Source organism: Canis lupus, chromosome 6 (genome assembly GCF_003254725.2).
Source record: "Canis lupus dingo isolate Sandy chromosome 6, ASM325472v2, whole genome shotgun sequence".
In the NCBI taxonomy this organism is placed as follows: domain Eukaryota; kingdom Metazoa; phylum Chordata; class Mammalia; order Carnivora; family Canidae; genus Canis; species Canis lupus.
The window spans coordinates 50690831-50716255 of NC_064248.1; the positions used below are offsets into that span (position 1 = coordinate 50690831).

General features: G+C 35.7%; 1 protein-coding gene across 1 annotated transcript in view; it reads left to right on the forward strand.

The window, feature by feature from the left end:
• The window catches only part of PLPPR5 (phospholipid phosphatase related 5), a 121621-nt gene that overhangs the window by 88189 nt on the left and 8007 nt on the right, over positions 1–25425 (forward strand). Inside the window, exon 5 of the mRNA XM_025417535.3 lies at positions 776–895. Coding sequence (XP_025273320.1) covers positions 776–895 — 120 coding nt within the window. The remainder of the gene's footprint in view (positions 1–775; positions 896–25425) is intronic.

Genomic DNA, 25425 nt, shown 5'->3' on the forward strand with positions numbered 1-25425 from the left:
AGCTTCTAGAATGTATTTCAAAAAGTGGCAACTCCTAGCCCCCATCTATCATCTACAAAATCAGAATCTTTAGGGAAGGGTTTAGGAATGTGCATTTTTAACAGTGCTGGGCCTTTATTATTATGTAACCCGAAGTATGAGAACCTCTGGCTTAGTTCAAATACTGTCGCCTATGGGAATATAATCAATTGAAACAAGGGTCAATTTCCTTTATGTAAAAGGTCTTCTATTTCACTGGTAGCCCCAGTAAGCTATTGTTGAAATGCCAAGTATACATGGGATACAATAATAGACAATAAACTAGGTTAATTAAAGGGATGCTACTAAATTAGAGAGTGCCAATTGTAGAAGGTTTATTATGAATGTAATGATCTTGAAGCAATGGGAAATAATTAGCATTTAAATTAAGTTGTAGGTTAGCCACATTAGGGAAAGGTTAGCTTGCTATGAATTTTTATAAGGCTATGATGTTATTTATAGATTGATTTGAGCATTGACTATAATCTAATTTAATGAAAAATTTGGAATAATGAAATTGTCATTATTAACTGAGCTACACATTATTCGATAAATTTTCTTGAACACATTTGCATTGGAATAACTATTAAAATTTATACAAGATAAATATGGATGTAAAGTTACATATGTAATACTTAAGTAATTTTAATACTTTAGTACTATGATTCAATTTATTAAGCTACTTAAAAGATTAAAAGGGTCATAGTCACAGGGAGTGTGGCTTTGCTTCAACTGCATTTTTTTCCTGAAATTTTAGGTTGTGTGTGTGGTAAATAATTTCAAAGGAAGACAACCAGAAAATGAACATATACACATGGATAATCTGGCACAGATGCCAATGATCAGCATTCCTCGAGTAGAAAGTCCTTTGGAAAAGGTAACATCTGTACAGGTGATTCATGATTTAAATTCTTAAATGTGATTGTTATCTAGAGCAAATGAATAATCATTTCTGAGAGTTCCTGCACAGTCATTTTTGATTTACTGAAGCAAATTTAGACTCTAATGTGGTATTTAGCAAGAATTTAGTTACTGAAGACATCATCTTAGAAAAATGCATATCGCATCGAAAATAATTCTTTGAATACCTAATGCTAAAGGCTGAGTATCTATACATGGAATATGCTCTGTACTTTGCCATAACTTTGAGATAAGGAACATTGTGCAATGATGGTCTCATGCATGGGTGAAATAATAAGGTTCTATTTGAGAATACATGCATTTTTTTCATTAAATATATTCCATTTTTCCCATGCTCTATTTATGTGAGAAACTGCTTAGTATAATGCCTAGGACATAACAGGGCTCAATAAATGTTGTCGAATCTCATTATATAAAGGTCTGGCAGCAAGAAAACACCAGTCATGCCCTCCTAATCAGGGAGGTCCTGAGGGTCAGGTTGGGCAGAATGGAGCTGGACCAGGTAGCACTTTGAATGGCAAGTCAAGGCTTCATTGGGCATAGCAATGAATAAGAAGCCAAGTATTTAACAAAAACTTTTCTCAAAACTTTGTCTTGAGACATCTGAGAGCTACAGAGGATAATATTCCTTAAATGATGATGCAGTTATGTAATTGGTTCAATGATTTGTATTTGTAATTGGTACAATGATTGCTCAGAGGGTTACTAAATGCTTCTCAGCAGCCCTATCCATATCCACATTTTGATCAATATGTTAGATGAAGAGATCAATTACATGCTAATCAGGAGCTTTGATGGATGAATCAGTGAGGGATAATTAATACATTGGTTGAAAGAATAAAAGTTTTTGAGAGATTGGATACAATTAACAACTAGGAATAAAGCAAATGTTTTATATTTGGATTTAAAAAGAATTTCATGTAGGGTAGGGTACATCTAGGGTAACTGCACAAACAAAAAATGGCTCAGAGGGTATAGTAGGTTACCATTTGGTGTGTGTCAGCAGTGTGTTACGGCTGCCAAGAGTTATATGATCTTAAGTTCCACTTAGGGAACATAATATCCTTAATGAGGGGATTAATGATTTGCTGTGCTCAGAGTAGCGTGAACACCATATACTGCCCTTGGTGACATAGTTTTAAGGTGAGCATTGATAAAATAGAGTAGTCAGTACTCAAATATTTGTTAAACGAGTGAATGAATGTGTCCAGGACAGTGAGTGGCCTCAGAGTCACAGATTATGAAAGACTATTGAAGGAATAAAAAATGACTAGAGAAAAAGAAGACTCATAAAAGAAACAATAACTTTCTATGTATATCTGAAGGACTATTGTATGGCAGAGGAATGCTATTTGTTCTGCTAGTGCGTCAGAGGTCACAATTAGGATGAAAGAAAAGTAAATATAAAAAGATAAATAATATCTAGAAAGAAGGAAAAACTCTAAAACTGGGATGGCTTCCTTAAGAGCAGTGAAATTTCCTTTTTTTAAAAAAAATTCTTTTATTATAAGGATTCAAGAATAATTAAACTATCACTTATCCTTGATTCTGTGGAGAGAATTCAAGCATTACATTGAGGATAGAGGTACTAGATCATCATCATCATCATAATAAGAAAATACTAATAACTACCATTTAATGAGTATTCAATATGTGTCAAGTGCTATGCAGATTGCTTATGTAAATTCTGCAAATACACTTCTATACTCTGAAAGTATAACTTCATTCCTTACAACAATTTTTATAGTAGCAAATGCTGCTAACAGTCCATTGGTATCCCTTTTCCCCTTCTTCTTTTTAATAATTGAATTCCCCAATGCAATTTTAGCCACATCCACCACTGCCCAGTCATAGCCTGTATCTCCCAGCTACCATTGCAAGTAGGCAGTGCAGCTAAGTCTAGACCAATGGGGTATAAGCAGAAGTGGTAAGTGCAACCTCAGATTCATTGCTTGAAGACTCTTGTCTCTGTCTCTCCTCACCCTTCTCATCAAGTAGAAAAAGTATGACTGGAAATAATCTTTAGCTTTTTGAGATAGCCGATCCACTTTGACAGCCTAGTTCCTGGATGAGCTCAGGGAGCAGTCCACAGAAACACTCTAGATGGTTCTGAAAAATAAACTTCTTTCTTCTCTTAACCATTGGACTGTTTTCATCTCTTTTTCCACAGTGGCTTAACTAATGCCTGATTACAATAAATGTCCCCATTGTACAATTAAGAAAACTAAACTCCCAAATAGTTAAGTAATTTGTGAAAGTCCACATTATTGATAAGGAACAAAGTTCTATAATGTGATATTTCTAGATACAGATTTTTTAAAAAACTGAATAATATGTACAAAATTAGATCTTTTTTAACTCCAGAATTAAACATAGCAATAGAATTTAGGAAGAGCTGTTAGACATTTTGAAGACAATGGTCAGGGTAACAATCAGTCTTCATTTCATATACCTCTGAAGTTAATTTGAACAATAATCACTGTCTTCTGTTTTAGAACATATTTGTTTATTTAAGAGTTCTTCAGTAGCCCCCTAGCATTGCCAAATATCCTGATATATACCATTATGCCCTTTTACATGTAACATGATTATAAATTCCTGTTGTTGAATTTATGCAAATTTATTTAGTGAGTTTTAAAATATGAAAGCAAAAATATTCTATTAGAATCTATAGATTTCAAGATACCAATGTTCATTAACTTCTTTCATTAATTTTTTTTTTATTTACAACAAATTCATGTGCCCTATTTTTTTTACTTCCCACCAAAGTGTGTTGGCACAGACCTTCCTGAGCTCCGACCTTGTTCCCGTTCTTTTCATCCTGTTTCCAGGCAGAACACTGTCTGCAGAGTGCAGGGTCTGTTCCTGCATCACACAGACCACGGGAAGATCACAAATCCAGCTCCTGGGGACATATCTCAGACTTCCCTGCAGAGCTCTGTTGCTGAGAGGACATGTATTTGGCTCATCAGCCAGAAAGGGAGGAAGGCCATCACTTAAGGGAAGCCCACAATGGCTTTCTCTTTCTTATGTGATAAGGAGTATTTGGAGTAAATATGTTGCTTTTCATCATACTTCACAATGGGAAACAAGTGAATGCAAAACTCTTCCCAGTATTTGATCTTAGTAATTGATAGTTGGAGAGTGACATTAGGTTCATGAAACTGGCTCTCATAGGAGAGGAAGGGAGTCCAGTATTAAAGTTTGGTCTGCAGACATGCAGTAGTTTGAGCACTATTATGTATTATGCCAAGCTATCATTTTCTGCTTGCCAGTTTTGTGTGGAAAAGGCAAAGGGTTTCTTTTAGAAGTTATGTACTTATATAACCTCCTATGTTCAGAGTACATGTTTGATAAACTGTAAGCTACAGAGTAATTACAGCATGCCAGCGTTCTTTATTTTTATGCCAGCAATTTATCCCTTAATTATAGGGAGTTTGTCATATACTTAATTACCGTAGTTTATGAGGAAAAGTCATGATTTTTCTGAAAGCTAAGTAAATCTGAACATTCATTACATTTGGTTTTATGAAAAGAATTAATCATCTATGGAAACTGGCCCATCATATCTCATAGTCCACTAAATATTTAAGTTGCCAGTAACTTCATTACAGCTGTTTGTAATATCAAATCATAAAAGTCTGTTTATCAGTAGTGAATGATTACATTCACTATATGTTACATTCCTATAATGGAACCCAGTACATTATAATGTGGTGTTTCAGCTCACAGGTTCTGGAGGTAGACTGGCTGGGAATTTGGGACAATTTTGACCTTGGGCAGCTTATTCGAATACTCTGATTCAGTTTTCTCAATCATAGAATGGCCATCGTGAGAGTTCAGTAAGCTGATAGTAAAGCACTTAGAACAGTGTCTAGAATCTGTAAAGCCCTTAATCATTGCCAGTTATTATTACCATTTAACAGTTGAAATAGATGGGGTAAATCAGGGTGTGGAAAGTTTTTCAGATATATATTGTAAAGGGGTTTTTATTTTTTGTTTTTAAAAAATTTTATTTATTTATTTATTTATTTATTTATTATTTATTTATTTATTTATTTGAAAGAGAGAGTGTGTATGTGCCCCTGAACTAGGGAGTGGGGGGAGCAAAGCAGGGGAGGGAGAGGGACAAGCCACAAGCTGGCTGCTCGCTAAGTGTGGATCCTGGGATCCTGAGATCCTGACCTAAGCCAGAACCAAGAATCAGGGGCTTAACTGCCTGAGCCACCCAGGTGCCCTGTAAAGATTTGTGTGTGTGTGTGTGTGTGTGTGTGTGTGTGTGTGTATGATTTATGTGTATGATGAAGCCAGCTATGCAAATTACCACACAAGATCATTTCTTTCTAGTAGGATACAAAAGAGCATGTAGGTGAGAGAGAGAAAGAGAGAGAGAGAGAGAGAGAGAGAAAAGAAAAAGAGAGAAACTGGATACTAATTTGAAAGCAATGCTTAAACCTAAAGAAGCAATTGAATAGTGGGCCAGATTGGTTTCTTTCCCTTCTTCATTCCTTTCGTCCTCCTTGCCTCCCTTTCCTCTATCTTTTGTTTTCCCTTTCTTTTTCTTTCTATAAAGAATAATTCATGAATAATTGTGTAACAAAAATAGTTACAATTTTTAAAAATTATCCAGTTTTCTTAAGCTAATCTAAGGAAGCTCTGGTTATGATTCCTTGTATTGACCACCAATATGTTCAGATTTACCAAAGTCGCTTGAAAAAACTCCCTCAGAGTAATTTAAATCCCTGTGCTCCTTCCTTATGAGTCATAAGGATTTAAAAGGATCCTTTTAAAACTGTTTGTTTGGTTTATTCTTCTCTGCTGAATTGAGCATGGTGGTGGCTCCCAGGCCTTTATGCTCTCATGGCTAGGGTCCAACCTGTAGCCATCCCCATTCCAGGTCCCATCTGTCCTGAGAACCTGCACACAAGCTTTGTGCAGGTTCCCACCCCACAAAGGCCCCAGGGAACCAGTCTTCTTCATAGGTCATGCCACTGCCTTTCAGACTCATCTTTTTCTGGCTCCTGCCTTCAAGGGCCCATGCATCCTAGACAAAACCTTCAGTGGTGCTGGCCTCAAGATGTCTCCAAATACATGAAGATACTATTAATTACACCTGGGAGTCCAAGAAACAAAAATCTGACTCTCCTTCTGGGAAGTGGAGATGGAAACATTTACATATTCATTATCTTTAGTTCCTCATATTAGCAAGAGTGAAGTAAGAATTAATATATTAATAGCTGTGTCATGAAGAGTAAAAACTAGATAGGATAAAATTTTAGTCATTTCTATTAAATAGCGTATAAGTTGATCCAGTTTGAAGGATGTCATGAAAGGATGATTAAAATGTTTCTTTGCCAATAAAAAGTTCAATATTGCAGACTTGGCTAAAATCCTATAGAATCCCAGTAATATACCAAAACTTCAAAGAGTAAAGATAGAGCAATCTTTGAGAGAAGAAGTCTATTCTATTTACAGTACATTTCAGCTCCTTGAACCAACACCATTTTGAAACTGGGTTAGCAAATAGGCAAATACATGACAAAAGAAAGCCTTCAGGCAACAAGTTTTCCCTCTGATCAAGCTTCTTATTAATAAGGGTTCATGGCAAATGAAGGAATTCTTTTCCTCAATTAAACGTGTGCTATAAGATGGAATGGAGAGTTAACCTTCATTCAAAAACAAAAAACAAAACAAAACAAACTAGCTCCAATGACTACATCTATCTGGAGTAGCAGTTAGGCTGAAGAGATTAGCAATCTCTCTGATATACTAATAACCTTGGGAATGAAACGATATAGGAACAAAGTAATTTTCCTATAGTCTCAGCTTCTTCTCCCACTTCACTCATCAAATAATCAAAATAATGTTATAAATCTATATTCATCATCTTTCAGCTCAAGATCTAAGGTAAGGATTCCTTGACTATTTATGGAACAATTTGGGGATCTTTGATGAATCTTCTCCCATTCGTTTTAGGAAGACAAACTGAGCTAAATCTATTATGATTCAATAAAAAAATCAGGATAATTATTTAAATACTTTAAAATGAGAAAGACACATCTCAAGAGTTAGAATATTCTTTTGAAACAGAATATTAACTACAGGAAATTTAATTAAATTTATTATAGGTATTTATTATAGGTAGCATCTTCTTTTCACTGTCAATGAAATTAAAGAAAATACATAAAATGAGAGATGAAAGATAGCTGGCACAGTGGTACAATTAGGAAGCTAATTAAGAAAACAGGTAACTAAAAAAAAAAAAAAAAAAAAAAAAGAATAGAAAATAGGTAACTGGGCAGCTTGGGTGGCTCAGCGGTTTAGTGCCTGACTTCAGCCCAGGGCGTGATCCTGGAGACCTGGGATCGGGTCCCATGTTGGGCTCCCTGCATGGAGCCTGCTTCTCCCTCTGCCTGTGTCTCTGCTTCTCTCTCTCTCTCTCTCATATGAATAAATAAATAAAATCTTTAAAAAAAAGAAAACAGGTAACATTATGGCAGGATGGAAACCAATAGTATAAACCCTAAAGAACAAAATCCACACTGGAGAATGTCATATCTGTTCTATTAAGGACAGGTTTCAGCATATGTAGTAAAAGAACAAGAAAATAAAATTGACCTGAGAGAAGATAACAGATACAGAAGACATACTGTCTAACATGAATCATTGTAGATCCAGAAGAAATGGACAAATAGAACTATAGCAATATTGAGAGATAAATATTAAGGAGACTTTTCTTTCAAATAAATACTTTTAGTCTAGAAAAGTTAACTAGATACAAAGTAAAATGAAAATATATACTAAAACATAGATGATATTTCTCAGTGAACTTTTTGAATTTCAACACTGAAGAAGGAGTCCTATAAATTCTGTAAGAGATGTTGTTGTTGTTCCCACTTATTAACTACCCCCCTTCTGTAGGCAGAATATCCTTCCTGCTCCGGTTATTTTGGATTTGGTCAATAACATGTTAATGAACCTGATTATGCATCACCAATCAGAAATTTGTAGAGACATCAAGAGCTTTTGCCAACTTTATTACTCCTGGACATTTTCCCAGGAAAAGTCCATGTTCCAGATAGGGCTGCTCCCTCCAGAATGGGAATACACGAGAAGCAGAAGAGTACCTAACCAGATGGCTGGAGCAGATCTATAGAACCTGACCACCAACCTGTGGTATGAGAGAGAAATACTTATTTATTGTTTGAAGCCACTGCACTTTTGAGGTTATAATATAGTATACCTAGTGAAAACTAACACACATACCAGGGCAGAAAAAGTAGGTTATCTACTCTAGACTGACAGGATACTGGCCTCAGACTTCTCTCTCCATAAAGAGAGTAGATGCCAGAATAGAAAGGAGTAATGTCTTTAGAGTTTTCAAAGAAAAAGTTTGTGACATAAGAATTCTATTCCCACCAAAAAAGGATATTTAAGTATTAAGATAACCATAAAATATCAGATATGCAAGAATTCAGGAATTATATTATCCTGAAATATTACCAGAAGATGTTTACCACCTAACTGAACAACACACCAATATCTGGAGCTCTCAAATTGGCAAAGTCATGATATGAATGAATTGGTAGAAAGAATGGAAACCATTTACATAAGGAATTAGTTAGAATTGGCTATGGTAAATATAGTAACAACAAACCAGAAAAAAATATAAAATTTATTTAAGGAGAATATATATAAAAAAGAAAATAATATGGGACACCTGGGTGGCTCAGTGGTTGAGCATCTGCCTTTGGCTCAGGTTGTGATCCCAGGGCCGTGGGATCAAATCCTATATCAGGCTCCCTGCAGGGAAGCCTGCCTTTCTCTCTGCCTATGGCTGTGCCTCTCTCTCTGTGTCTCTCATGAATAAATAAATAAAATATCTTTAAAAAAATAAAATAATATAATAATGACAAAATGAGACAGACATCCTAGATAATACCAACAAAAGTAAAATTATGATGATTTCCAGACTTTATAAAGAAAGGACTCAATACCACTGTTTTGTTCTTGACATTGCTAACTAGAAAAATATAGGTTGAAGCATTTTTAAAAGTAAAAGTTATCAAACATAATTAAAAACAACCTAAAAAGTCTAATAACAAAGTGTAAAATATCAGCAACACATGTGTCAAAGGTTGATGTCTGTAATGAAACATCCTAATTGAAAAATGGGCAAAGTTCATAAATATGCAAATTATTAGAGATCAATGCAAATGAGAAATAAATATATGGAAAGTATTCTCTGCCACCTTTTCCCCCTTTTTTCTTTCATGGAGGCATAATTGACATATAACACTATAGTAAATACAAGTGTATAATACAATGATGTGATATATATATATATATATACATATATATATATATATCCCAAAATGATCACCACAATGAGTTAACATCCATCATCATATAGTTACAATTTTTTTCTTATACTGAAGACATTATTTATAGTCACCATACTGTATATTATGTCCCCGTGACTTATTTTATAACTAGAAGTTTGCATCCTTTGACTCCCTTCACCCATTTTGCCCATCCACACCACCTCTTGCCTTTCACAATTACTGATATGTTCTGTGTCTATGAGTTTTGATTTTTCAGATTCCATGTATAAGTGAGATAATATGGTATTTGTCTTTCTTTGTATAACTTATATTACTTAACATAATGTCCTCAAGGTCCATCCATATTGTTGCAAATGGCAAGATTTCTTTTTTGATAGTTAAATAATAGTCTTTTGTGTATATATTTACCACATCTCTTTTATCCATTCATCCATCAATGGACATTTAGATTATTTCCATATCTTTGTAAATAATGCTGCAGTGAACATGAGAGTGCATATATCTTTTCAAGCTAGTGTTTTCATTTCCCTTCAGATAAATGCCCAGAAGTGGAATTGCTAGATCATATGGTAGTTCAATTTTTAATTTTTTTAGGAAACCTCATATGTTTTCCATAGTGGCTGCACCAATTTACATTCCTACCAACAGTGCACAAGTCCCCTCTTTTCTCCACATCTTTGCCAGCACTTGTCATTTCTTGTCTTTTGATAATAGCTATTTTAACGGGTGTGAAGTGATAGCTCGTTGTGATTTTTACTAGAATTTCCCAGATGCTTAGTGATGTTGAGCATCTTTTCATGTATCTGTTGGCCATATCTATGTCTTCTTTAAAAAAATAAAATTCAGATTTTTGCTCATTTTTTCATAAAAGTAATCTTTTTGCTGTTGAGTTTGATGATTTTTTTACATATTTTGAATATTAACCTCTTATCTGATATATGATTTGCAAATATTTTCTCCCGTTCACTAGGTTGCCTTTTTTTTTTTTTTCTGATGGTTTCTTTTGCTGTGCAGAACCTTTTTAGCTTGATGTAGTTCTACTTATTTATTTTTGCTTTTGTTGGTTTTGCCTTTGGAGTCAGAGCCAAAAAAATCATCACCAAGATCTGTGTCAAGGAGCTTACTGCCTACGTTTTCTTCTAGGAGTTTTATGGTTTCGGGTGTTACATTCAACTGTCACATACATTTCGAGTTAATTTTTGTGTATGGTGTAAGATAACGATCCAGTTTCATTCTTTTACATGTGGCTGTCCAGTTTTTCCAACACTATTTCCTGAAGAGACTGTCCTGTCCTTATTGTATATTCTTGCCTCTGTTGTCATGAATCAATTGATCATATGTTCATGAATTTATTTCTGGGCTCTCCATACTGTACTATTGACATATGTTTCCATTTTTATACCAGTACCATTCTGTTTTGATTACTATAGTTTTTTAATATAGTATGAAATCAGGGAGTCTGATACTTCTAGTTTTGTTCTTCTTTCTCAAGATTGCTTTGGATATTCAGAATCTTGTGTTTTCATAGAAATTTCAGGATTGTTCATTCTGTTTCAAAATGCCAATGGAATTCTGATAAAGGGATGCCTGGGTGGCTCAGTCAGTCATTGTTCTGCCTTCTTCTCAGGCCATAATCTCTGATCCTGGGATGGAGCCCCACATCAGGCTCCCTGCTCAGTGGGGGAGTCTGCTTCTCTCCCTGCTTCTTCCTTTCCCCCACTGCTAATGCTTTCTCTCTCTCTTTCTCTTAAATAAATAAATAAATAAATAAATAATAAATAAAATCTGTAAAAAAAGAAAAAAATTTTTGATAAGAATCGCATTGGATCTAGAAATTGCTTTGGGTAGCATGGGCATTTTAACAGTATTAATCTTCCAATCCATGAAGATGGAATATCCTTCCATTTATTCGCTTTCTTCAATTTCTTTCATTATTGTCCTGTAGTTTTCAGTGTACAGGTCTTTCCCTCCTTGATTAATTTTAATCCTACACTTTGTATCCTTTTTTATTCAACTGTGTTTCTTCATATTTCTTTCTAATAGTTTGTTATTAGTATATAGAAATGCAGTGGATTTTTGTATATTGACTTTTTTGTATATTGATTTTGTATCCTGCAATCTTATTGAATTTGTTCATTAGTCCTAAGAGTTTTTTGGGCGTAGTCCTTAGTTTTTTCTACATACAGCATTATGTCTTTTGCAAGTAGTGAAAGTTTACTTCTTCCTTTTCAGTTTGGATTTACTTCTTTTTCTTGCCTAATTGCTCTAGCTAGGAATTCCAATACTATATTGAAGGGAAGTGGTCATGGTGGCATCCTTGTCTTGTTACTGATCTTAGAGGAAAAGCTTTCAGCTTTTTCATTGGGTATGAAGTTAGTTTTGGGCTTGTCATATATGGTCTTTATTATATTGAGATATGTTCCCTCTATACCCACTTTGTTGAGAATTTTTATCATAAATGGATGTTGAATTTTGCCAAATGCTTTTTTATATATCTATTGAGATGATCATGTGATTTTTATCTTTCATTTTGTTAATGTGGTATATAACACTAATTGATTTGTGGGTGTTGAACAATCCTCGCATCCCTGGAATAAATCCAACTTGATCGTGCTGAATTATCCTTGTAATGTGTTGCTAAATTTGTTTTGCTGAAATTCTGTTGAGGATTTTTACATCTATGTTCATAAGGTATATTGGCCTATGATATTTCCAGTGGTATTCTTTTTAGTTTCAGCATCAGTGTAACGCTGGCTTTGTAAAATATGTTTGGAAGTGTTCTTCCCTCTTCTGTTTTTTTTTTTTTTTTTTTTTTTGAGTTGAGAAGAATTGATATTAATTCTTTTTAAAATATTTGGTAGAATTCACCAGTGAAGCTTTCTGGTCCTAGACTTTTGTTTGGCGGGAGGAAAGGAGATTACTGGTTTAATCTTCTTACTAGTAAGATTTTCTAGTTCTTTATGATTCCATCTTGGAAGGGTGTATGTTTCTAAGAATTTATCCATTTTTTCTAGGTTGTTCAATTTATTGGTGTCTAATTGTTCACTTATGATCCATTGTATTTTTGTGGTACAAGTTATAATACATCTTTCACTTCTGATTTTATTTATTTGAGTCCTTTCCCTTTTTTCCTGATGAGTCTAGCCAGAGGCTTGTCACTCTTGTTTATCTTTTCAAAGATTCTGCCACTTTTGATGAAAATTCATGGAGAGTCTTTTATGGGATACTTACAAAGAAAGAAAATGTCATGTCATTTTGATTGACCAGTCATCTTCTGGCAAAGTTTGTTTTTAGTTAGATGCCAATTCTGGTCAAAAGAGTTGACTTAGTGTGTTCAGGCTGCTATATCTAAGTGCCGAATAAACAATAGATATTTATTCCTCAAGATCTGGCAGCTGGGAAGTCCAAGATCAAGATGTCAGCAAACCTAGTGCTTGGCGAGAGCCCATTTCCTGTGTCCTCACATGGCAGAAGGAGTTAGGGGGCTCTCTGGAGTCTCTTTTATATGGACACTAATCCCATTCATGAGGGCCCCACCCTCATGACCTTATCACTTCCCCAAAGACCTTCCTTCCAAATACCATCACACTGGGGGTTAGGTTTCCACACTGAATTTGGGGAGAACACAAACATTCAATCTATAGCAGGAGTTATCTAACTATCCCAATGATTTACAGTGGAAAAGGCTAACTGCTAGGCAGGCTGTCACTAAGAAAATTGTCCCTGTACTCTCACTCCCGGGTACAGGCTGACTTTGCATCTGTGGCATTTGCCTGTTTTCTCTTCAGAGATTTCTCTTGTCTATAATTAATGAATAAGGAGTACATTGACATTCCTTCCAGGGATTCTCCTGGGTCAAGCTGCATTCATCACAGCAACAAAGCACTGAGCAATTTTGTCCTTTTCCTTCTTTCTTTTTCTTTCTTTCTTTCTTTCTTTCTTTCTTTCTTTCTTTCTTTCTTTCTTTCTTTCTTTTTTTCCTTCCTTCCTTCCTTCCTTCCTTCCTTCCTTCCTTCCTTCCTTCCTTCTTTCTTTCTTTCTTTCTTTCTTTCTTTCTTTCTTTCTTTCTTTTTCTTTTTCTTTCTTCCTTCCTTCCTTCCTTTCTTTCTTTCTTTCTTTCTTTCTTTCTTTCTTTCTTTCTTTTTTTCTTCTTTCTTTCTTCTTTCTTTCTCTCTGCTTTTTCTCACTCTAAGGCAAACCACTGGCATTCAGATTTGAATAGGTAAGCATAGGTAAGCATATGCAAATAATAATGTGTGCATCTGCATTATTGATTTTAACTGATGCTATAAGAAAATCTAAGGAAAGGAATACTTTAGCAAAAGACCAAAAATTCTTAAATATATATGAAGATGAATGGGATTTGATAGAAAAGGGTGTATTTGTAATAAATCTAAGAGTTAATATCTACATACGTGTGTTAAGGCAGTTAGGCCACGATAATCACTTAGAGCTAATTTGAAATAATCTTGAGAGTTAACTTAGTGAATATAAGCAGGTATAATAGATGCTTTTTTGAGAAAATAATTTTGTTTCTATCTAAACCTAGGCATTATTTTTTCTTAGGTTTAAGTGATCTTATCAAGTGAGTCAAAAGGAATTCCCTTTTTCCAATAACACAAAAGGGAAGATAATGATAGGGATAATTTCCAAGATTACAGTTTTGTATTTTAGGTAAGGGACTTTTCACCAACCTACACTACCCAAGAAGCTCATAGTGTAAAAGCACACCCTGATTAACAGAACTATCACCTAAATGAAAGTGGTAAGCCATGATGACATTTCCAAAAATCTAAAAATGTCATGTGTGTATTATTACAGATGGAAATTACCATGTTTAATTCCCATGGCTATTGCAAGGGAAAATAATATGCATAGGAACATTCTAAGAGAATTCACAATGAGAAGCATATGCATTGACCTTTACATTTACTGTTTTGCAGATTATAAAATCACAAGGGTCAAGGAGAAGCCTGAGCTGAAATTAAGGCAGAATGGAGGTGGGGGGCAAATGGAGAGCCAGGCTTTTACAGCTGGAAATCCTGAATTTAAAGCCTTTTTTGATTACCTAATAACTAGGTGGGATTAAAGAAATTATTCCTCCTTAACTGAAAAATTGGTACAATAATGACTCCCTTGTAGGGTAACTGTTGGAATTAACAGATCACAAATAAACTTCTTGGTACATTGTAGGTGGTTAGCACAAGTTAGTTCCCACCTTCAATAATATGATTCCCTTAATAGGATTTTCATCTTATCTCAGACTAGGAAACTCCAATAGATGTATTTCATAGACTTAAAAGTTTATACAGATTTTCTATGTCATACATAGCACAAGTGGCAGAAAATATTATAGTATAAAATTTTGCATACATTAGTGTCATAGCAATAGCAAAACAATCCTGTGGTTTCTTGCCAAGACAAATATGATTATGCATTACGTGCTCTCTGTGATAAATTCCTTTGAGGTTTCAGAATGTTGTGCATGAATAACTACGGCAATCTATTTAAGATTTAGTTGCTTTCCTATAATGCAAATCTTTGTTTTACAGAACTGCTGAACTGTATATAAATGTTATATAGGACCTTGTCAAAACAATTTTATTAGTGATCAGATATTGGAATAGTTAGTGAAACTAAATATATTCATATTTTAGGCATTTTTCCTCGATCTAAGCTTTGAACACTAATGAAAAATATTTGAAGTAAATGAGTGTTTACATGCTGTACTCTGTTCTCATTTGTTAAATTTAATTTTGCTTAAAAAAAGTCAATTGAGAAGGGAAGCTTAAAAATTCCAACAGACATCAACATTTTAGGTTAGAAAAACTAACACATTCTGTTATTACTTTGCCATATGTCATTTTTCCTATTTATGTTCCCATATATTTAGTATTTTTCCACACTATTTATAAATCATAATATACTACATAAAGAATAAAAGCCAGATTTTTTTCAGTTATCTAAATTTGCCTTTTATAAAAGCAACTTTTCAATAAATTACTTTTGAATATAAACATGCTTCCTCATCTTATTTATGTGAATAAATATACAGTTGATGACTGCATCTTTAAATTATGTGATTCTTGCAGTCAGCAGTTAAGGAGAGAATAAAACAATGATAGATTAAAAAATAATCCTTGATACACACACAATTAATTATACATAGGAAACAGCTCCTACCCATTCATTCCCCTCTTCTCTCAGATTTGTTCCCAAATGGTGGACTGTCCTAGAGACATGTATGGAGGCCTTCAAAACCGATCAAGAGGGATCCCTGGGTGGCGCAGCAGTTTGGCGCCTGCCTTTGGCCCAGGGCGCGATCCTGGAGACCCGGGATCGAATCCCACATCGGGCTCCCGGTGCATGGAGCCTGCTTCTCCCTCTGCCTGTGTCTCTGCCTCTCTCTCTCTCACTGTGTGCCTATCATAAATAAAAAAAAACAAAAAACAAAAAAAACGATCAAGAGCACCGTGACACTATGAACGCTTTTTGTAGAGAAAATGTAAACTTTTATATTAATAAAACTAGGAAAATAAACAATGAACTCATTCACAGTTTTATGAAACAACCATAATTTTTTGTTGTTTCTATCAAAGAAGCAAGTAATTTGTGTATATTGTTTAAAATGTCAACGTCTGGCAAGCAAAACAAAGGTAGATAGAAACTATCCATATCCCACCACAGTGATCACTGGAAACTTTTTCTTCTTTTTTAAAAAAGATTTATTTATTTGAGAGAAAATGTGCACATGCACGTGTGTGCATGCATTGGGAGGGGGATATAGAATCTCAAGCAGACTCCCCACTAAGCATGGTGCCCACTGCCCCAGCTCTATCCTCTCTCCATCTTAGGATCCTGAGAGCATGACCTGACCTGAAATCAAGAGTCAACTGACTGAGTTGGCCCTGGAAACACTTTCTTAAGTAGCCTTAATGATCCCGTGAGTCTATATGTGGATTTGTATATAGTACGGGATTTCCCTGGATGTTCTTTTCTGTAGTCTGCTTTTGTTTGGACAACAGTATATCAAAGATATGAATACAGATCAATAAATATAATACTCATATCAAGCATATGAGTAAAAGCTAATCTTTAGACGAGCTTAATATGTGTCTGCAAAGAACTTCACACATTAAACATCATCTTATTTATTTATTAAAATTTTATTTATTTGAGACAAAGAGTGAGAGAGAGCATGAGACAGAGGGAGAGGCAGAGGGAGGGAGTAGCAAACTCTCTGCTTAGCAGGGGCCCTGATGTGGTTTTGATCCCAGGACCCTGAGAACAGGCCTGAGCCGAAGGCAGACTCTTAACCAATTGAGCCACCCAGGCCTTGTTTTATTTTTTATAGAAACTATTTAAGTATATCTTATTATTTCTGTTTTACAGAGAATGAGATATAGAAAGGTTAAGTAACCTGCCCAAGGTTACACACCTGGTATGTGTTCTGAAACAAGAATACAGAATTGTATTTTCCGTTTTCCATTTCCAAATATGTTTCATATTTATCACTTCAAGAGCTCAAGCTCATAATCACTCTGCTATACAATATTACACAATTATACTGAAAAAGTTCTAATTCATATAAATTAACCACTACCTTTGTTAGGCATAGGAAATTCTTTCCACTTCCAATTTCCCATAATTATAAACAATAATAGGGTTAACATCTCTAAAACAGATATCTTTGTAAGTTCCATAATAATTTATTTAAGATATATTCATAGAAGTGGAAATGCTCAGAAAACAAGGATGGGTACTCTTCAGGCTTTTGGTGTGATTCATATTTTTATGTCTCCAACAATGGAGAATATTACTTTTAATAATCCTCACCAATCTCATAGGTCAAAAATAAATGTTGTACCTCATTTAATTTGTACCTTTTAAATATCCTCCCATACATATATTTTATATTTTTCTTTTGAAACAATGAAATATTGAAGCAATAATTCAATAATTGACAAACCAAATCCTAGATACCATTTGGCTTTTAGACTTAGTTCATATTGTAGCTAATGGTTTCAATATTTGAGGGGAGGGTATTAAAGGCATACTTTACATTCTATAAAATTCTTTCTTTTTTTGGCATATAGTTTTATGAGTTTTTGTCAAGTACATACCATCATATAATCATCACCATAATCAAGTTATAGAACATTTCCATCACCCTAAAAAGTTCCTTCCTTTCCCTTGTTGGTCAAACCCCTCCTTCAACCCCCAACTCCTGCAACCACTAATCTGTTTTCTGTTCCCATAGTTTTGCCTTTCCCAGAATACTGTGTAAATGGATGCGCGCCGTCTGTAGCTATTTGAATCTGACTTCTTCCACTTGGCATAATGCATTTGAAATTCATTTATGTTATAATTTACACCGGTAGATTATTTTTTCCTTTTTATTGCTATTATTCTGTCATATGTATGTACCACCAATTGAAGGATATTTGCGTTTTTTTAAGTTTTTCACAATTACGAATAAAGCTGATATAAAAATCCATGTACAAGTTTTTGTGTACATACATATTTTTCTAAATCTTGGATAAACACCTAGGAATAGGGATTGTGGTTTTATAGTAAATGTATATTTACCTTTACAAAAATATTCCAAAGTATCTGTGTCATGGCTCATGATACTTAAGGTTTTGAAAGGTTCTGAAATGAATCTTGATGTGACTCATCTAGATTTTTATCAACTGGTACCTTCTGGTGAAAATAGGCAAGTTTTATTTACTTTCTTGTTTTAATTTTTTTTTCAAATTTTTATTTAAATTTGAGTTAGTTAACATATAGTGTAATGTTGGTTTCAGGAGTGGAATTTAATGATTCATCACTTGTATATAATACCCAGTGCTCAACAACAACATGTCCTCAAAAAAGGGAAGTTTTTTTGTTTTTGTTTTTTATGATAGTCACACAGAGAGAGAGAGAGAGGGGCAGAGGGAGAAGCAGGCTCCATGTACCGGGAGCCCGACGCGGGATTCGATCCCGGGTCTCCAGGATCGCGCCCTGGGCCAAAGGCAGGCGCCAAACTGCTGCGCCACCCAGGGATCCCAAAAGGGAAGTTTTAAAATGAGTTTTAATCAGCTCCTGGTTGTACAAGAATTTGTCATGCACTTGACCCGTTACCATGTCCTCTGATTCTTCTGTCAAGTAGCACTGAGGTGCTTATATAGCAAATCTAAAGCATTTTAAAAAGTTAAAGAGAAATGAAATAGTAATCCAATTAGGTAGATTAAAATGCCAGTGTAAAACAAGGCCTGGGTACAATTTATGGAAGAGTTACCTTTCTTATTATCATTTGTTATATGTAGTAAAATTTTACTTGTAATTAGATTTATAATATATGAGATATGTAACAAATACCAAATAAGAAGCACTATGGTACATTTCCCAGGATCCATGAGCTTACAGTCTAGTGGGAAGATCAATAATCTTATGAGCAAATATGGGACAGGGTGATGAGAGCTGTGCTAGAGGAGGGCATAGAGGGTGACCTACCTAAACGTAGCAATGCTTGCAGCATCCTCTCAAGGAACAGCCGAAGGACTGTTAGCCAAGTGAGGAGGAGAGAGAAGATAGAGGAAGCAGCTTTTTCAAAGATTTTGTTTGGCAGGTGAGATAAGAGCATGGAGGCAAGAGACTTGAGGGTTCCATTAAAGAGTGTTCAGGTGGGATCCAGAATGAGTGTAAAAGAAATTGAATTGAGAAGGGACAAGATGGGCTGGAGCATAGTAACAGATTAGTGGTTGGGAAATTTCAAAAATGGCCAAAGAAACTTTGTAGTATAAAGGAGGTAGGACAGGAGGTAAACTGGGGTTTTACATTTCTAAAATTTTATTTGTTTATTTGAAAGAAAATATGAGTAAGAGAGAGCACACAAGCCAGAGGTGTGGCAGAGGGAGAGGGGGAAGCAGGCTTCTGAGGAGGGAGCCCGACGTGGAACTCAATCCCAGGATGCTGGGATCATGACCTGGGCACAAGGCAGGTGCCTAATGACCTGAGTAACTCAGGTGCCCTGGGGCTTTACATTTTCAACGTGGTTGATGGTTGGGAATATAGCTGTGAACATGTGCCACAGGTCATTAGAGTTAGGGAGGTTAAGAAACTAAAGATAAAGAACATGGATACCCGCATCTACTAAGTACTCAAGTCCATTAATATTAATAGACTCACATAGAGCTTCATGTCATTGTGCCGGGAGACACTGAGTTACAGTGAAACCCAGTCTCTGCTGCAGATCCCAACACCTTTCTGCACTTGCTCTAAGCAAGGAATATAAGGTGCAGTTATTCTCAGAAATTTTTGAACACAACAATTTTATTTTCAGTGGGAATCATTCAGGATTATTGCTTTTTAAAGCAGTGCTCTTTTTACCAGAGAAATGGTAGGGTTTTTTTTTTTAAGATTTTATTTATTTATTCATAAGAGAGAAAGAGAGAGGCAGAGACACAGGCATAGGGAGAAGCAGGCTCCTTGCAGGGAGCCTGATGTGGGACTCAATATCAGGACCCCAGGATCACGCCCTGGGCCAAAAGCAGGCACTCAACCGCTGAGCCACCCAGGGATCCCCCAAATGGTAGCAGTTTTAAAGAGAACTTCTTTCATACACCTGACAGTGTGTACATTGCTAACTAATCACTTTACAACACCTTTAGACAGTGATTCTCAGACTGGTGTAAAAGGGAATCCTTCCCTTATAGCATTTGTGCAAAGGGCACATTTCTGGGATGCATGCCCAGAGATTCTGATCCAGTAGGCCTGGGTGTGGTTGGGCCTGGGGATCTGTAGTGTATCAGCCACCTCAGGTGATGTGGATATGGAATCAGCTGTGGCCTGGATTCAGCTGGGCCTGCAGATCTTCTGAAACAGTAGTGTTCAATATTGGCTAAGCATTAGAGTCATCTGGAGGGCCTTTAAAACTACCATTGACCAGACCATGCCTCAAACCAATTAAATCCAAGTCTCTGGTGTCATGTCAGTATTTTTTTAAAGCCCCCACATGATTTCCAGCATGCAGCCAAGATTGAGAACCCGTGCTCCTAAACATTCAAGCCTTAAATCCTTGGCTCCTCGGGACTTGGAAATACTTCATAAGATCTATAGCTAATGCTCCAGTAAAAGCCCGGGCTGTCTGTGGTTTAATTAGCTCATCAGTGAAAGCCACCTAGAGACTTCTTCTTCCTCTGGAGAGTAACGATTCTCTCAGAAAGTAGCTTTTAGCCCCTGTCTCCAAATAGTACCAAAAAGAAATTCCAGAATAGAAACAAAGCTCTGAGTGAATGTGAAACTCTGAGCTGAAAAGCGAACCTCGGTAGAGGAAGAAATGGTTCAAAACAATCTTCTTTCCCATGAGAACCCTGGTTTTATCACATTTCAGCGTTTATGTCTTTATATCCCCAACTTCTTAAAACATGAAACTGTTGAGCATCTTTCAATCTGCTTCACAGCCTAAGTTTGAGGTTCTCTAGTAATTTCTTCTCAAGCAGACCTAACATTGTTTCTCTTTTACTGAAAATACCAGCTTCACAACCTACCAGGAGGAAAACTGAATGTGACGAAGGTCCTAGAGCACATGCTCCAAGCATTACTCCTTTCCCTCCTTCTCTGTTGTGCCTACTTTGTCTCCCTCCAGGGACACAATGAACAAACAAAGGAAGCAAATAGTAAAATACAGAGGGCCAGTATTTAAGAGTATGGCATTCCTTTTTCCTCCCATGATGAAATAAATGTAGGCTGCATCTATACAACATCAGAATTGTTAATTATTATAGGACCATGATTCACTATCCTAAACCTTAGTGCTAGATTTTTTTCAGTATTCAAAATATTTTATATTTTAGGGGAAAATACTGTGTATTTTGTTATACAAGCAGGGTCTTGGGCAGCACTTTGTAATCAAAGATGAATATTTCTGCAGCACAACATAAAATATAAATTACCTCACAGCATAAATTACCTCACACCATAGAGTATAAATTGTCTCAAAGCAATTCACCACCAAATGAATTTGCACCAATCTTATAAGAAACATTTGGTTTTAAAGCTTGTGTGAGGGATCCCTGGGTGGCGCAGCGGTTTGGCGCCTGCCTTTGGCCCAGGGCGCGATCCTGGAGACCCGGGATCAAATCCCACATCGGGCTCCCAGTGCATGGAGCCTGCTTCTCCCTCTGCCTGTGTCTCTGTCTCTCTCTCTCTCTCTCTCTCTCTCTCTCTGTGACTATCATAAATAAATAAAAATTAAAAAAAAATAAAGTTTGTGTGGATATTGGAATTGTAGACTGCAACATTGTGAAATTCCAGCCAGCTATAATATATATGTATTTCTTTCTCTTTGTGCTTTTTGTTTCTTTTTTCTTTTATTTTTTCATCTTGTTACCCTGTCTTTATAGAAAATTATATATGTTCGAGTAGAGACAAGGAACTTGGTTCATATAATCTCATTTAATCTTAGCAAGAATCCATTCAAATGGGTATTATTATTTCCATTTCACAGATGAGAAAGTTGGGTCTCTCTGAAGGGTTAACTTGCTTGTGAAAATTTCAGTTGTTGTGAAGCCCACCTTCGACACTTGACATTCCTACCACTTGACCACAGAGTCCACTGTACCACACAGCTTCCTTACCAATAGAGGTGAAGACATAAATCATTGAATTAAAGACATTCTATGCACAGATCTCATTTTATGTTCAGGTTAAAAACCTGAGCTGATTGCTGACAACCTCCTATTAGAACAGAAAAGCTCTTAATGATCATCTTGAAAGAAAGAAACTGGAATAGTATTTAGCCTCAGCATTTGGTCTAATAATAGAACAACATAGAACTTGAAGTAAACTAGTACTTTGTCCAAGTCAATCAGTCCACATTAAATAAGCATTTAAATAATGAATAAAACACATTTTGTAGGTGTCCCGAATCCAACCCATTGAGAATGGTCAAGAAGAAACTTCACAGGGAAGGTCCTTTAAAGACTGTTTTGCAAGGCTCTTCAGCTGGATACTGGGACTAAGCCACTGCGAACATCTTCAATTAAGGCAATAAACGTATGTGCGCTAGAGCGCACTGGCCTTGAAGTTGGGTTGCAAAGCTAAGGCAAATACAGAAAATGTCCTTCTGTGCAGGTTTCTATTATATCCAAAACTCGAGGTACTTGACTATTGTTGTTATTATTTTACCTTCCAAATGTATTTTTTAAAATTTTTTACTTAATGGGAATTTGGCATTCCTCAACTAAATAGCCCGTAATAATAATGGCTTTTTTGTTTTTCCTATCTGAAGTGCTCTTTTTACATTTCCCTCATATTTTCTTAAAGGGAAATGGTGAGTGGCATGTCTTGTCAAGTGACATGTCATCTCCACATTGTCGTAAGTTGATGATAGTTTTGTTTTAAATAACATCTTTTTAAATAAGTGTAATTTCTACAAAGGGAAGTATAGAAGAAATAGTAAAATAGAGATTTTTATGTAGAACTTAGAGCTTCAAAAACTGGCATACTATATAGACTTTAGAATTTACCGAATTTAAGAATCTAAAACTACTTTTCAAAAACAAGTGCTTGTTTTTCCAAGGGACCTCTGCACTCAAGGACTGGATTCGGTATTTTGCACTCTGATTTGCTGTGGACTTGAATGAACACTTTCTAATGGATGCAGCACCTTTTAATCTTCAACTTCTTGAGCTCAAACTCTGCCATCTGTACTAGAAACCTCTGTGTGTATAGTGCAAAAAGCAGTAATTGCACTGATCAAAAACCTGACCACTTTCTTCATGTGACTCTGAATTAAACTATTATGCATGAATTTTTAGTTTGCCTACTACATGCTTTCAGTATTATCTACTAATAGGATTTAATATTGCAGATTAAGAATTCAGCCAGATTAAAAGGGGAAACCTCTCGTTACCTGGTTTTGCCTCATAAGAAATGCATTTCTCAAGACAGGTGACCTGAAAATAATAAATGCAATTCTGGCTTTTTCTATCACTGAGAAAAACGCTGACCGGAAGTGAGCACTACCATAACTTCCTTCATAGGAATTATGCCATGTGTATATTTCAAATTATGCATTTACATACGTTGCTAATGTAATTTTTATAAGATAGAATCAGAGTGTTTTAGGGATGGTAGAGACCTTAAATAATTACCCTTGTACTTTCTCTAGATTCCTTCAGGGAAAAATCACCCCTATGTTAAAGAGATTTAATCTTAGTTTTTAAATCTTACTCAGCTAAGTAATCCATCTCCTTCATTCTGTGGTGTGAGTCCATTTGCTCTTAGTGAAATTGATGAACAGATGACCCCCATGCTCTCTGTATACTCCTTTCATGTACTTAAAACCTATTATTAAATTTCCCTTTAATTTTCTCTTCCCTATGTACAGTCACTTTAATGTTTTATTTTCATCTGTTTAATCTCTCTGCTAATGCCAACCTTTAAATGTTAAGCCGCAAGCAGCATCCTTCTAATTCCAGTAAGACAGGAAAAAAATCATCTCAGAAGTTAAAACTTAAATGTGATGTGAAACTAAAAGGGTGCTAATTGGAAAAAGCGGGAGTTGAGATCTAAAAATGTAGTAGGTCTGGAAACTGTAGTCTAACTTGATAATGACTTAGCTTAATGCAAAGGGTAATATTGTTTGGACTCAATGGGCAGTGAAAGGAAAATCCAGTGACCACTGAAACATGATTTTAAAGGCCCAGACTGAACCCAGTATTTCCTAGTTCTCCATAGTACACTTCGAGATACACATCTGATACCATATATCTTAAGTGTCCTTACACCCCTGTTTGGGACCATCTCAATTCCAGCCTATTGTCCTCTGTGTATTATTAGCAACCCTCTTTAGGGTTTAGATCATAATGTACAGATAGCCCTACATCCACCACAATATTCTTTGTCACTCTCTTCAGCTTGCACTTGTCACTTGGCTTTCCTCTGCTTCTGTCCTGCTTTGCACTGATTATTAGTGATTTGTTTCTGATACTTTCTCTGTTTTATTAAGGTCTTTTAATATTTCAGTTCTACCTTCCAAGGTGATGGTCGTCTCCTTCACTTAAGATCATCTTCAGCAAAATTAATGGGCCGTGTAGACACTTGATTACTTGGGCCAGTGACCTTCAGAACACCAACCATTTTCTCTCTTTTGTCTCCTTTCCTTTATTTCTGTTGTCACCTTTTCACTCCTTTCCTACCCACCGTTGCCACTGACCGGTTAATCTTCAATTTATATCTTAACATCTCTCCAGCAATTACTATGTGCTAGGTCCTGTCCAGAGGTACGACACCCCCGCCAGTTTTGTAGTGAAACACTGTGTATCAGATTGTATTTTCTCAGTTCACAGGTTTCAAGTTCCCACAGGGCCACTGGAAATAAAATTATGATGTCCTGTTTGCACAGGTCTGATGGCTTTTATCCAATCACAGTGCATCATAAAGCTCTGACAATCCTTTTTGTCCTAAAGTCATGCTTGTGCTTTTGTAAGAGAAAATCAAGAAGACTTAGAGATGAGTTACTGAGTTCCCCAATGTTTTCATCTTGCATTTTTAAAACGAGAAATTACAGTTTCTTAGGTGTTCTTGGGAGTTAGTCCTACTGTTTTTCTTTAGGCTTAAGTGAGTCAGACCTGGAAAATAATGCTGTAAGCACTAGTCAGTGATATTCTTCTAATTATGGTTTAATATGCCTAAATTTGGTGCAAATGAGTTTTAATTTCTTCACACACATTTTGTGAGTGTTTTAACTAGTTAAGATGCTTTAACTTGAAACGTTCTACATATACATGGAAGAAATTTCATGGCATGCATTCATTACATGAAATTCTGTTTATGATGTCCTTGACTTAAGAAGAGTCAATACGGAAAACTACTACAAAAAACACTTCAAGCAGGTAATATGATGGTAAAATCCTTTTGTAATGCTGCTCTTATTGGTTGGGGCTGTCAAGTTTATTACATCTTGATGTAACCCTATATGTAACATGATTATGTCATATCAATTTTCCACTGCAATATTTCAGAAGCCATGATCTGGCCCTCTGCATATCTGAATCCATTTAAATAGTAGCCCTTCCACAGGGTGTTTTTGGTGCATAGCTCTGTTGCTTTAAAGGAGAGGGAGGAAGAAGAGGAGAAGAAAGCCCTGCAA